The sequence below is a fragment of the Gopherus flavomarginatus genome, chromosome 2 (assembly GCF_025201925.1).
Source record: "Gopherus flavomarginatus isolate rGopFla2 chromosome 2, rGopFla2.mat.asm, whole genome shotgun sequence".
Lineage (NCBI taxonomy): Eukaryota > Metazoa > Chordata > Testudines > Testudinidae > Gopherus > Gopherus flavomarginatus.
In genome coordinates this window covers 49,977,070-49,990,074 of record NC_066618.1, presented here as the reverse complement: position 1 = coordinate 49,990,074, position 13,005 = coordinate 49,977,070, and the positions used below count along the sequence as shown (strand labels likewise).

Sequence of the window (13,005 nt, the reverse complement as noted above, 5' to 3'; positions counted from 1 at the left end):
CACTAAAGACTCTAGATCTCTCACAGATACACATCACTGAACACAGTTTTCTTTTACAAATTTCTCTCTTTCCCCAGAGACATGCAGCAATATATAGCACAAGCTCTACGAAGCCTTAGAGAGACACACAATGAGTCAGGTCCTCAGATGGTGTAAACAGATGTAGCTCCACTGATTTCAATGGGGCTGCAGTGATTTACCCCCAGAATAAGACATGGCTAACTGCTTTCACTGACATCACCGGGAGTCGTTTGCACCAATCTAGAACATTATATTCAGCACAACAATCCTCCTCTCAGATACAAGGTTAGAACTTGGACTTAATGCTTGTAAAAAGTTTTAAACGTATCTGTAAGTTAGAATGTCAGAAGAGTTCCAAAAATCACTGTCCATGAGCCCAAGTCAAAATGATGTTTCTGCAGAGAATTCACAGTTGGATTAATTTATTTACTTTGATTGTTCATTTATAGTATTGTTTTTCTTTTGCATTTGTGTTCCTTTCTGTTAGTTTTAGATCAGTTTGTTTTTTTTACAGTTTTTAGAATTTATTATTCCACCATTTTTGGCATTTAACAAAAAGACTCGCCCTTTCATGCCTGCAGCCATATGACCTAGGTCTGAGATCTGGCCAAAGCTCCTTAGTACTTGCACAGGAGATCTTCAAGGAAAGTTCACTATATGTCGTGTGGGAAAGAGGTGTGGTGTTGCCATTTCTGGGTTTTTGAGTTTGAGTGAACAGAGGTGCTGAAGATGGTGTCTCATTAAGCAGTTAATTCTAATATGTAATTTTCCTATGTATCTTTAAATTGTTATGAAGCTGTTCACTTTCTGAAATCAGCTGTTTTATAGGGCTGCTGCAAAATGTACTTAAAGTTTGCTGTCCTCCATCCCATCAGAGGCTGCTTTTCAGTGCTTGGTGAAACACTGTGTGTCAAGCTTTTAGGGTAAAGGGCCTCACATATATTTTATAGATTAGTCGATTAATCGCAGTTAACTCACCGGGATGAACTAAAAAAAAAATTACAGTTTAAAAAATTAAATCACAATTAATCTCAGTTTTAATTCCACTGTTCAATAATAGAATACCAACTGAAATTTATTAAATATTTTTTCTACATTTTAAAATACACTGCTACCCTGATATAACGCAACCCGATATAACATGAATTAGGATATAACGCGGTAAAGCAGTGCTCCGGGGATGCGGGGCTGTGCACTCTGGTGGATCAAAGCAAGTTCGATATAATGTGGTTTCACCTATAACACGGTAAGATTTTTGACTCCCGAGGACAGCATTATATCGAGGTAGAGGTGTATACTGATTTCAATTACAACACAGAATATAAAGTGTACAGTGCTCACTTTATTATTTTTTATTACAAATATTTGCACTGTACAAATGATAAAAAATAGTATTTTTCAATTCACCTCATAGAAGTACTGTAGTACAATCTCTTTATCAAGAAAGTGCAACTTACAAATGTAGGGTTTTTTTGTTACATAACCGTACTAAAAAATAAAACAATGTAAAACTTTTGAGCCTACAAGTCCACTCAGTCCTACTTCTTGTTCAGCCAGTCACTAAGACAAACAAGTTTGTTTACATTTACAGGAGATAATGCTGCCTGCTTCTTATTTACAGTCACCTGAAAGTGAGAACAGGCATTCACATGGCATCTTTGTAACTGGCATTGCAAAGTATTTATGTGCCAGATATTCTAAACAGTCATATGCCTCTTCATGCTTCGGCTACCATTCCAGAGGACATGCTTCCATGCTGATGACGCTCATTAAAAAAATACATAAATTAGATTTGCGACTGTACTCCTTGGAGGAGAACTGGATGTCCCCTGCTCTGTTTTACCCATATTCTGCGATAGATTTCATGTTATAGCAGTCTCGGATGATGACCCAACACATGTTGTTTGTTTTAAGAACACTTTCACTGCAGAGTTCAGAAAATGCAAAGAAGGTACTAATGTGAGATTTCTAAAGATAGCTACTGCATTCGACCCAAGGTTTACGAATATGAAGTGTCTTGCAAAATCTGAGAGGGATGAGGTATGGAGCATGCTTTCAGAAGTCTTAAAAGAGCTTCACTCCGACGCAGAAACTACAGAACCCAAACCACCCGAAAGAAAAAAATCAACCTTCTGCTGGTAGCACCTGACTCAGATGATGCAAACGAACATGCATCGTCTGCACTGCTTTGGATTGTTATCAAGCAGAACCTGTCATCAACATAGGCATGTGTTCTCTGGAATGCTGGTTGAAGCATGAAAGGGCATATGAATTGCTAGCAATCTGGCATGTAAATATCTTGCGACATCGGCTACAACAGTGCCATATGAGCACCTGTACTCACTTTCAGATGACATTGTAAACAAGAAGCAGGCAGCATTATCTCCTGCATATGTAAACAAACTTAGTTTAAGCATTTGGCTGAACAAGAAGCAGGACTGAGGGCTGGTCTACACTACGGGGGGAAATCAATCTTAGATACGCAACTTCAGCTACGTGAATAATGTAGCTGAAGTCGAATATCTAAGATCGGATTACTCACCCTTCCTCACCACGCGGGATCGATGTCCACGGCTCCCCCTGTCGATTCCGCAACTCTAGATGAGACGCGATATATCGATCCCCGAGCAATCAATTTTAACCCGCCGATACGGCGGGTAGTCTAGACGTAGCCTGAGGAGACTTGTAGGCTCTAAAGTTTGACATTGTTGTATTTTTGAATGCAGTTATTTTTTGTACATAAGTCTACATTTGAAGGTTCAACTTTCATGATAAAGAGACTGCACTAAGGTATTTGTATTAGGTGAATTGAAAAATCTCTTTTCTTTTGTTTTTTTACAGTGCAAATATTTGTAATAAAAATATAAAGTGAGCACTGTACACTTTGTATGCTGTGTTGTAATTGAAATCAATATATTTGAAAATGTAGAAAATACCTGAAATATATTTAAATAAACGGTATTCTTTTGTTGCTTAACAGTACGATTAATCGTGATTCATTTTTTTAATCGCTTGACAGTCCTAATATTTTATATAGGTGTGTGTGTGTGAATTCTACTAATGTGTGTGTGCCACTCCCATCGTTGTCAATGGGCGCATAGGCCTATCTTGGGCATCATGTGGCTCAATCTATTTTTAGAGTATGAGTACTTATTATTTTGCTATTTGTTAAAATGTTCTCCCATCAATGTCAGTTTCTCCTTAAAAACAACAGGCTATAACAAGGGTACATGGAAGCTAATAAGAGCAGAATTTGGCCCCTGGGATATAACTTGATTTTAGCAATACACAGGAAAGGTGGACTATCAGTGGTTTCATCTCCTGGATTGCACAGTTTTGCCAAGGATTTTAGGATGAGACGGATTACATCTTTGTTGTTTTATCCATACCTGGTGCCACAGGCCACTCTAATGACTTCTCTCTCTTTCCATTTCTTGCCCTTGTAGGAACTCCTTCTCAAGGGAGCCCTATAACAAGATTAGAGATCATCAACAAATGTCATTTGAAATTTAGCTTTCCATCCCCTTCTAATAGTAATCTAGTTTTTAAATAAAAAAATGCTTACCCAAGATCCACAAGCTTCCGCTTTATTTTTTCTGCCTGCCCCATAGTAGGGCTGGTTGCTCTTGATGACTGGGGACCTGTGTGACCACACAGGATATCTTTATACATGAAAAAAATACACATTATTATTTTATCTGATATTAAACAGTAACTCCAGAAGAGTTTGTGTACATGTGCATTTGTACATACATACACACTATATATCTATATAAATAGTGGGGCGTGTCATTTAATTAGGTGCAACTACAGAAATAACTTCCCTTCCTTGAGAAGAAGTGGTAAAAATGGTATAAGAAGTACCTCAAGGAACTGCTTTGAAACTTGAGAGAAAGTACTGAAGGGAAAACGGGGGGGGGGGGGGACACACCTTATTTGAACTGAGTTTTAATGTAAGAATTTGTACTTAGGCAGGCCACACAGAAGGCTAATAAGGAGAAATATGAAAAATGAGTCATTTTTAAACCCCTAGAGGGTCTATCTAATCTCTATTTTTGCCAAGAACAAGCTTTTTTGGGGTATACTTTACTGTCAAAGATGGCTGTTGAATATCTGTTCTGAAAGACTCCAGCAGCTTTGTAGAACTGGATAATTTTTATGACAGGAGTGCCAAGAGGTAATAAACTATTTTGTTTTCATGACTTGATCAAAGGAGACACAGTCATCTTGTAATCTAGTCAATTTGTAAAAATGAGTTTAAAATAGCTTCCATTTCTACACCTGCTCTGAGACCCGGTGGCAATCTCTGCCATTTTACAATCATCTCTTTCCCCTCTCTGTTACTGTCTGATAACCCTAAAAAAACAAAAGAGGAAATAGATAACAGTCCCTACAGTCAAAACAGTGAAACTGACTATACATAAGTGCTGTAAAATCCTTAAAGCAAACAAAACAAAACAAAACAAAATATAGCAGTTAAAAAATTTCAGACAAACATGGGTTTGATTGACCATGTCTAAGTATTCTACGGGGATGAATGAAGATCAGTCACTCGTTTCCTTAGGTTTCTTCGTGTCTTTTACACTACAGTCTCACATCCTGATTCTGATCGCATTTACATTGGTTCTACACTGGAACAACTCCATTGGCTTCACTAGATATACTCCTGATTTCACTGGCGTAAATCAAGCCCTCAGAATTAAGAATAAATAAGCAAGCAAACATAACCCATACCTGCTTGGTGTGGCAATCTGTTCCCCTCTAGTGGCAGCTAAACCAGCTCGACATTGATGAGACTGCTACAGCTTTGGCTAAGAGACATGTGTCTTTTAGCTCATGCAGTAGAGGCTCATGCGTTAAGATCCCAAGGTCCCAGGGTTTGATCCCGGTCGACAACGACTGGGGTCTGTTGATTTTATACAAGCAAAAACCAAAAACTATCACAAGCACAGCTATGCCCTCTAAGTCCCCTACCCTGCATGCTACCCATTCAAAGTGGCTTTTCAGAGGCGCAGGGCTGCACTGGTATGAACAGCTTGCAGAATCACTCAGGGCTTCCTCAAAAATAGTTTGCTGCAGTGCAGCAACTAAGAAACAAATATTTTACACTGGAAATAACATTTTGGCATTTTTTGTTCGTGAAATAAAAGCAATGCACAAGCAACCCATGAGGCATGATGTGGTAGGCCAAGAAACACAACACATTCTAAAAACAAGTTGTTTACAGCAACTATGGTTTGTGTCTTACATAAGTCATTCATGAAGATCTGACACCTGGCCTTATGCTGAAACAGAAAACAAGCATCAAATTTCCAAAAGGAGAGCCAAAGAATATACTCCTGGTTGGGTTCTGTGCCACTGCGCATGTGCAGAATTCATGTCCCCTGAAGATTTTTGTCTCTGCAGAAAATAGATTCTGCTGGACAGGTGCTGCAGTTACACCTTTTTCCCACCAGAGGCTGCTGTGGCACTAGATCAGAGGGCAAGAAGCTGTGGATAGGGAGGAGGAGGCTGCTTTTCTCACAGCATCCTGCCCACGAAACCAGGGGAGGGGAGACAGGATATGGAGGGATGGACAGTGTGGGGCACATGAGGCTGCTGAGGGGGTTCAGAAGCAGGGTTGCCAACTTCCTCATTGCACAAAGCTGAACACCCTTGCTCCGCCTCTTCCCCGAGGCCCCAACCCTGTCCTGCCCCTTCTGAGGCCCCTGCCCCGCTCACTTCATCCCCCTCCATCACACACTCTCCCGTACCCTCACTCACTTTCACCAGGCTGGGGCAGAAGGTTGGAGTGTGGGTGGGGATGAGAGCTCCAGGATGGGGCTTGGGTGCAGGAGGGGGGTGTGGGCTCTGGGGTGAGGCTGGAGATGAGGGGTTTGGGGTACAGGCGGGGGCTCTGGGCTGGGGCAGAGGGCTGGGGGGTGAGGGCTCTAGGAGGGAGTTAGGGTATGGGAGAGGGTTCTGATTCTGGGGTAGGGGGTTGGGATGTAGGGGAGGGTTCGGGGTGCAGGCTGTGGCCGGGTGGCGCTTACCTCAGGCGGCTCCCAGTCCACAGCACAGCGGGTCTATGGCAGGCTCCCTGCCTGCCCTGGCTCCGCGCAGCTCCCAGAAGTGGATGGCATGTCCCTACGGCCCCTAGGTAGAGGGGCTGGGGGTCTCTATGCGCTGTCCACAGGCACATGGAGATAAGGTGGCTGAGTGGGAGTATGGGCAACATGGAAACACAGGAATGGCTAAATGGAGGTGCAGGGACATGGGGACGGAGGGGAGAAGTGGTATCTGAGTGAGGGTGCAGGGATGTATGGGGATGGGGCAGGGATGTGCAGGGACACACAGGGACAGGAGCAGATGTGCCTGACTGAATGGGAGAGGCTAGGAGTAAGCCAGGGCCTGCATGGGGGAGGACCCCCCTCCCCCCAAAAAAACTTTGCGTACTTCTCCCACCCACACCCAATAACCCTCCCAGTTCGCTCCCAGGCTCCTTACCAGCAATTATTTCCCTCAGTTCTTCCATTACCCCGACCCCCTGAAGCCTTTCCACTGCTTCTGAGGGGTGTAGGAAATACAGTTCTGTATTGTAGTTTAAATAAATATGACTCAAAGTTCTGTATTAACACACCTAGTAAGGAAACTATTTGTCAAAAAACGTTTCCTGCATCTTTTTTGCTGTCTGCATTGTTACAGACATACTTGCTGACAGGTATTTTGAAATAAATTACGAAAATAATTGAAACTAACCTGATTATATTGTTATTTTGACAAATAAAATATGAAAATATGCAGAATTTTAAAATATTGGGCATAGAATTTTTAATTTTTTGGAGCAGAATTCTCCCAGGAATAAAAGTGGTAGTACACAAAGCGGCAAAACACATGCCAAACTCTCGAGCAGCAATCCCTCCTACAACAAAGGCTGATGAGACTACTATGCAATTTTTACCCCAATGTACAGAAAGTAGATTGTTTTAAGTTGTCTCTTTTGTCTTTATTGTGTATTCTTGTCATTTAACAGGTTTAAAACTTTTCAGATTCTCAGTGAAAAGATTGTGCTCTGTTTTCTTCAGCATTAGGAATTCCCAGACTACTTCCCTTATTTTATCACTGTTATTTAAAATCAGAATAAAATTGAAATGAATGAATCTACAATGTGTGTTGGGATTGTGACAGGCACAAAAGAAAGTGACAGAGTGAAAACACCAAAACACCAGCTACAAAACAAGATCAAATCCAGGTTGATATTCAGCATTCACTTTGGTTTGAAATTGTGTCTCGATTTTTAAATGTTTGTGCTATGTACAGAGAAGCCCAGTTTCTGCATTAGAATATCATCTATATCCATAACTCAAAGCAGAGAAACAAGCTGTGATAGAGGTTTTTTGTACATTTTTCATCATTATAACAAAGAGCTTTGAGGATCTACCATGAAGAGAAGACAATGAAAAAAGAACGAGAGGAAGAAGAGCAGAGCTGAAACGATTGGGGAGACGAACACTACAAAAGTTGTGAAACACATTTCAATTTTTTAAAAATAAAATGTTACTAACAACTGAAAAACAAACATGGCTTTTCTGGATTATACATGTTTTGGGGCTAGTCCTGTAAAACCTTATTTATTTCCATGGGACTCAATGAGACTATTTTGGTGAGTTAGGATCTGCAGATAAGGATTTACACTGGTAATAAATTAATACTAGATTTTAGAAGGAACTAGTCTTTTGCTAATTTAGAATATAAAGAAATAGCCCCTTTTCACTCCATCACATATGTGGAGCCTCCCTACTTGCCTCCATTACCCTGACTTTCAATCTTGCTGCCTGGTCACCTTCTCGAAGTATTGCCCCCACAACAGATACAGTAAGGGTCTTGACACAGTTCTATCGATCTGGCACAATTTATTCTGTCAGTGCTTTCGGTGTATACTGACAACGTGTCTCTTTCTGAGAAAATGAGATGTTTTAGAATAGACTGCACTGGCACATTTTAACAACTTTCCACGTTATCCCTGCCAAAACTACCTGCCCTCCTCCTTGATAAAAGGGTTCATGAGGGCCTTGCATTCTGAAACTGTGAAATGGACAGCCTTCTTAATGGAGTACAGAAATGAACTGCCTACTTGTGCCATTGTCTGGCTGTCCCTGGCATCATGCAAGAGATATTATAAACTAACTAGTTTGCATATAAACAGATTGACTGAAAAGGATTAGATTGCATGCCATTATCTCCTAGTAAATGTGTATGCCTGGATCATAATGCTGGAAGAACATAAGACTGGACACAATGGTCCATCTACCCCAGTATTCTGTTTTCGGACAATAGCTGATGCTAGATGCTTCAGAGGGAATGAACAGAATAGTGCAATTATCCAGTGAGCCATACGCCATTGTCCAGTCTCAGCATCTGGCAGTCAGAGGTTTAGGGACATCCAGAGAATGGGGTTGCATCCCTGACCATCTTGGCTAATAGACATTAATGGTCTTTTCCTCCATGAACTTATCTAACACTTTTTTGAACCCAGTTATATTTTTGTCCTTCACAACATCGCCTGGCAACAAGTTCCACAGGTTGACTGTGTGTTGTATGAAGAAATACTTCCTTTTGTTTTAAACCTACTGCCTATTAATTTCATCAGATGGCCCCCTAGTACTTGTGTTATGTGAAGGGGCAAACAGCACTTCCTTATTCATTTCCTTCACACCATTCATGATTTTATAGGCCGCTATCATAACCTCCCTTAGTCATCTCTTTTCCAAGCTGAACAGTCTTTTTATTCTCTTCTCCTAATGAAACATTCCATACCCCTAATCATTACCATTTTTTATACCTTTTCCAATTCTAATATATATTTTTTGAGATGCGGAGACCAGAACTGCACACAGTATTCAAGGTATGGGCATACCATGGATTTATATAGTGGCATTATAATATTTACTGTCTTATTATCTAATGCTTCCTAACATTCTGCTGGCTTTTTTGACCACCACTACACGTTGAGCGGATGTTTTCAGAGAAATATCCGCAATGATCCAAGATCTCATTCTTGAGGGGTAACAGCTAATTTAGACCCCATCGTTTAGTATACATTGTTGGAATGATATTTTCCTATATGTATTATTTTGCATTTATCAATATTGAATTTCATCTGTCATTTTGTGTCCTAGCCACCCAGTTTTGTGAGATTGCTTTGTAGCTCTTTGCAGTCAGCTTTGGACTTAACTACCTTAAGTAATTTTGTATTGTTTGCAAACTTTGCCACTTCACTGTTTACCTCTTTTCCCAGATCATTTACAAATATATTGAAGAGCACTTGTCCCAGAACAGATGCTTGGGGGACACCACTATTTACCTCTCTTCATTCTGAAAACTATTTATTCCTGTCCTTTGTTTCCTGTCTTTTAACCAGTTACTCATCCATGAGAGGACCTTCCCTCTTACCTTATATCTACTTACTTTGCTTAAGAGCTTTTGGTGAGGGATCTTGTCAAAGGCTTTCTGAAAGTTCAAGTATACTGTGTTCACTGGATCACCTTTGTCCATATGTTTGCTGACCTCCTCAAAAAATTCTACTACATTGGTGAGGCATGATTTCCCTTTACAAAAGTCATGTTCACTCTTTCGTACTAAATCATGTTAATCTATGTGTCTGATAATTCTGTTTTTTACTATATTCCAACCAATTTGCCAGGTACAGAAATCAGGCTTACCAGCCTGTTATTGTCAGGACTGATTCTGGAACCGTTAAAAAAAATCCGCATTACATTAGCTCACCTCTAGTCATCTGGTACAGAGGCTGATTTAAGTGGGTTACACACCACAGTTAATAGTTCTCCAAATTCATATTTGTGTTCCTTCAGAACTTGTCACTAACTAGAACGCTACACAATATCCATACAGGTGTTTTATTAAAGCTTATGCTCCAATATGTCTGTTAGTCTATAAGGTGCCACAGGACTCTTTGTCGCTTTTTACCGACACACAGACTAACACAGCTACCCCTCTGATACTAATATATTATTTGCTAATGATCAAACAATACTTTCATAGATTTAATAGATTTTAAGGCCAGAGGAAACCAATATGAAATTTAATCTGACCTCGTGAATAACATCCTGCACATTTTCAAATATCAAAAGACTACGTGTTGGTCCAGGAAAATTAAGATTTCAATTTGTATATTTCCTTTATTGTTATAATTCGGGATGTTATTTCTCTGATAGCACAGTAGCAGAGAAATCTAAGCCAATTAAATAGTTATACACCTCTACCTCAATATAATGTGACGTGATATAACACAAATTCAGCTATATCGCAGTAAAGCAGTGCTCCGTGGGAGCGGGGCTGCACACTCCAGCAGATCAGAGCAAGTTTGATATAATGCGGTTTCACCTATAACGCAGCAAGATTTTTTGGCTCCCGAGGACAGTGTTGTATAGAGGTAGAGATGTGCTACATTCTTCCTTGGTAGTAAAGGAGATATTTCTAAAAATACTGGGGCAAGTTTTCTGTGCTCATGATTCTATTTAAGTTATTGGAGATGTGCTGTTCACATCAGTTGTGTAACTGGCCCCTATGACTGAATGTCTCCTTGATAATCTGTTTTGATCATGTTGTTTGGCTTTTTAGTATTTTGTTTAATTTTTCTAATGTTTTAATCTTACTTTAACTGGCTTTTGGTTGGCTGGTTTTTCAGTCCTAGTAATTTTGAAGGGGGCTGCTTTGTAAACAAAAGCCCAGATTTTCAGCTACAGCCAAGCAGTACACAGTGTAATTCAGGGAAAGCAGTACTCTAACTCACATCCACAGCTAACAGCACCAAGGAGCTGACAGAGACGTCCAGGCCTACCTCTTCCCAGAACCACACTTCCTACGCCAGCAGCAGTAGGGTAGGAGAAGTAGCTTTACAGCACCAGAGGATCCGTCAGAAAGCACATCTGCTATCTTTAGAGTTGGGATGATGATATTGCTGTAAAAAATGGTCACAGCCCAAGAGAGAATCTAAGCTAGAACTATTCTAAAAAACTAAGAAACTTTAAAATAACTTTGGAATGTAATCTCTCTCATTATGTTGTAACTGTTTAGAGCTATGGCTTTCCGTAACACTTCAGACAAATACTTGAAAGGTGCCATGTTCATTAACCAGAGAATATAGAACGGTGCAATATTACAGGTTTAGTCATTAGCCACTTACATGCACAGGAGTGTGCATGCACACATGAGTACTCTCAGTCTTTAAAACAAACCCAGCTCAATCCACACCACAAACACAACAAGAGAATCTACTGTGTTTAGTTACTGGCCCATTTCCTGTACAATAAGAATTTTTAAGACTAGTTAATAATCAATTAAATGCTATTATAAAGCAGTCACTGGAACACTGGCTGCCAAACACTTGAGGATATCGCTGTACTGGAGAACATATTAAATGCAAATACTTCTGTCTGAAACTAACTTGTTCTACTTTGATTTTAACATACCAGTACTCATTATACTCTGGTTACCCACAGAACACTGTTCATAGTGGGAAAAGCATATCACCTCTGTATCAATTAAAATATAGATTAGTTCCAGGACCTACAATGGGGGAGGGGGCACTGAGTGGGCTTCAAATCCCCTTGTTACAATTAATTGTATAATTAAACACATATAAAAGGACAATAGTGAGGAATGAAGGAGGAGAAAAGAATCCCGTGGCACCTCACAGACTAACAGACGTTTTGGAGCATGAGCTTTCGTGGGTGAATACCCACTTCGTCAGATGCATGTAGTGGAAATTTCCAGGAGCAGGTATACATATGCAGGCAAGCTAGAGATAATGAGGTAGTTCAATCAGGGAGGATGAGGCCCTGTTCTAGCAGTTGAGGTGTGAAAACCAAGGGAGGATAAACTGGTTTTGTAATTGGCAAGCCATTCACAGTCTTTGTTTAATCCTGAGCTGATGGTGTCAAATTTGCAGATGAAGTGAAGCTCAGCAGTTTCTCTTTGAAGTCTGGTTCTGAAGTTTTTTTGCTGCAGGATGGCCACCTTAAGGTCTGCTATAGTGTGGCCAGGGAGGTTGAAGTGTTCTCCTACAGGTTTTTGTATATTGCCATTCCTAATATCTGATTTGTGTCCATGTATCCTTTTCCGTAGCGACTGTCCAGTTTGGCCGATGTAGCACGGCCAAAGGTGCCACGGGATTCTTTGCTGCTTTTACAGATCCAGACTAACACGGCTACCCCTCTGATAGTTGAATGAAGGAGGGTTTACCATGCAAGGGTATATTCCACTAGATTTTGAGATCTAAACCCATCAGTTTCAGCCAAGTTCTCATCAAATGCGATTTTCACTGAGGTCATGCAGCACTTATGATTTCACCAATGAACACATTTACACAGAACTACAGTTTTTTATCAGCTGACACATTGCACTCAAGCTTTGAATTTTACTCCAATGTATTAGCTATCCCACAATTAGAGTACCATAAATAGGGATATATAATAGGAATTTCTGGTGTCAAGGTCAGAATGCTGACATCAGGGTTCACCTTTTCCAAACGCAGTATCTTGGTAAGAATCTGTTGGAGAGGGCCTTATTGTCTATCATATTATGATGGGGAAAAACTTGACTCCTAATAAAACAATGGCAAAAATTTTCAGCAGGAGATCAACAAAACCAAAGTGAGTATTTATTTGTAGTTATTTTAATTCAGTGAGTGTCTTTTATGAAGTCGTTAAAGGTCCCAACATAAGTCCTTATTGGACAGAATCCCCATTGACATTAATGCTAGTTTTGCTTCACTAATGATTAAGGAATGCCCAATCTAAGTAAAGAGAGACATTATGAGTTAAAATGCCTAAATCAGACACACTGGCACTACACTGGAGCTGGAAAAGGAGTAGTACTTTGTACTACACTGTAGTTTCAAACTGCAGCACAACCAAACTAATCTTTGAAACACCTGCGTGAGCTATATAAAAATGCACTGTATCATTATCCCTATTTTACATC

At 40.2% G+C, this 13,005-nt stretch overlaps 2 protein-coding genes across 11 annotated transcripts in view; both read right to left on the bottom strand.

Annotated features, from left to right (window-relative positions):
* Positions 1-13,005, bottom strand: part of CASD1 (CAS1 domain containing 1) — a 509,685-nt gene that overhangs the window by 70,624 nt on the left and 426,056 nt on the right. The window lies entirely within an intron of this gene.
* Positions 1-13,005, bottom strand: part of PPP1R9A (protein phosphatase 1 regulatory subunit 9A) — a 237,510-nt gene that overhangs the window by 17,033 nt on the left and 207,472 nt on the right. For 6 of the 9 annotated variants that reach the window (XM_050941685.1, XM_050941687.1, XM_050941684.1 and 3 more), the window contains 2 exons: positions 3,587-3,683; positions 3,411-3,488 (listed from right to left, as the gene is read on the bottom strand). The exons of the other annotated variants lie outside the window; for them this stretch is intronic. In XM_050941685.1, the coding sequence (XP_050797642.1) occupies positions 3,411-3,488; positions 3,587-3,683 (175 nt within the window). The remainder of the gene's footprint in view (positions 1-3,410; positions 3,489-3,586; positions 3,684-13,005) is intronic. 9 annotated transcript variants of the gene reach the window in all.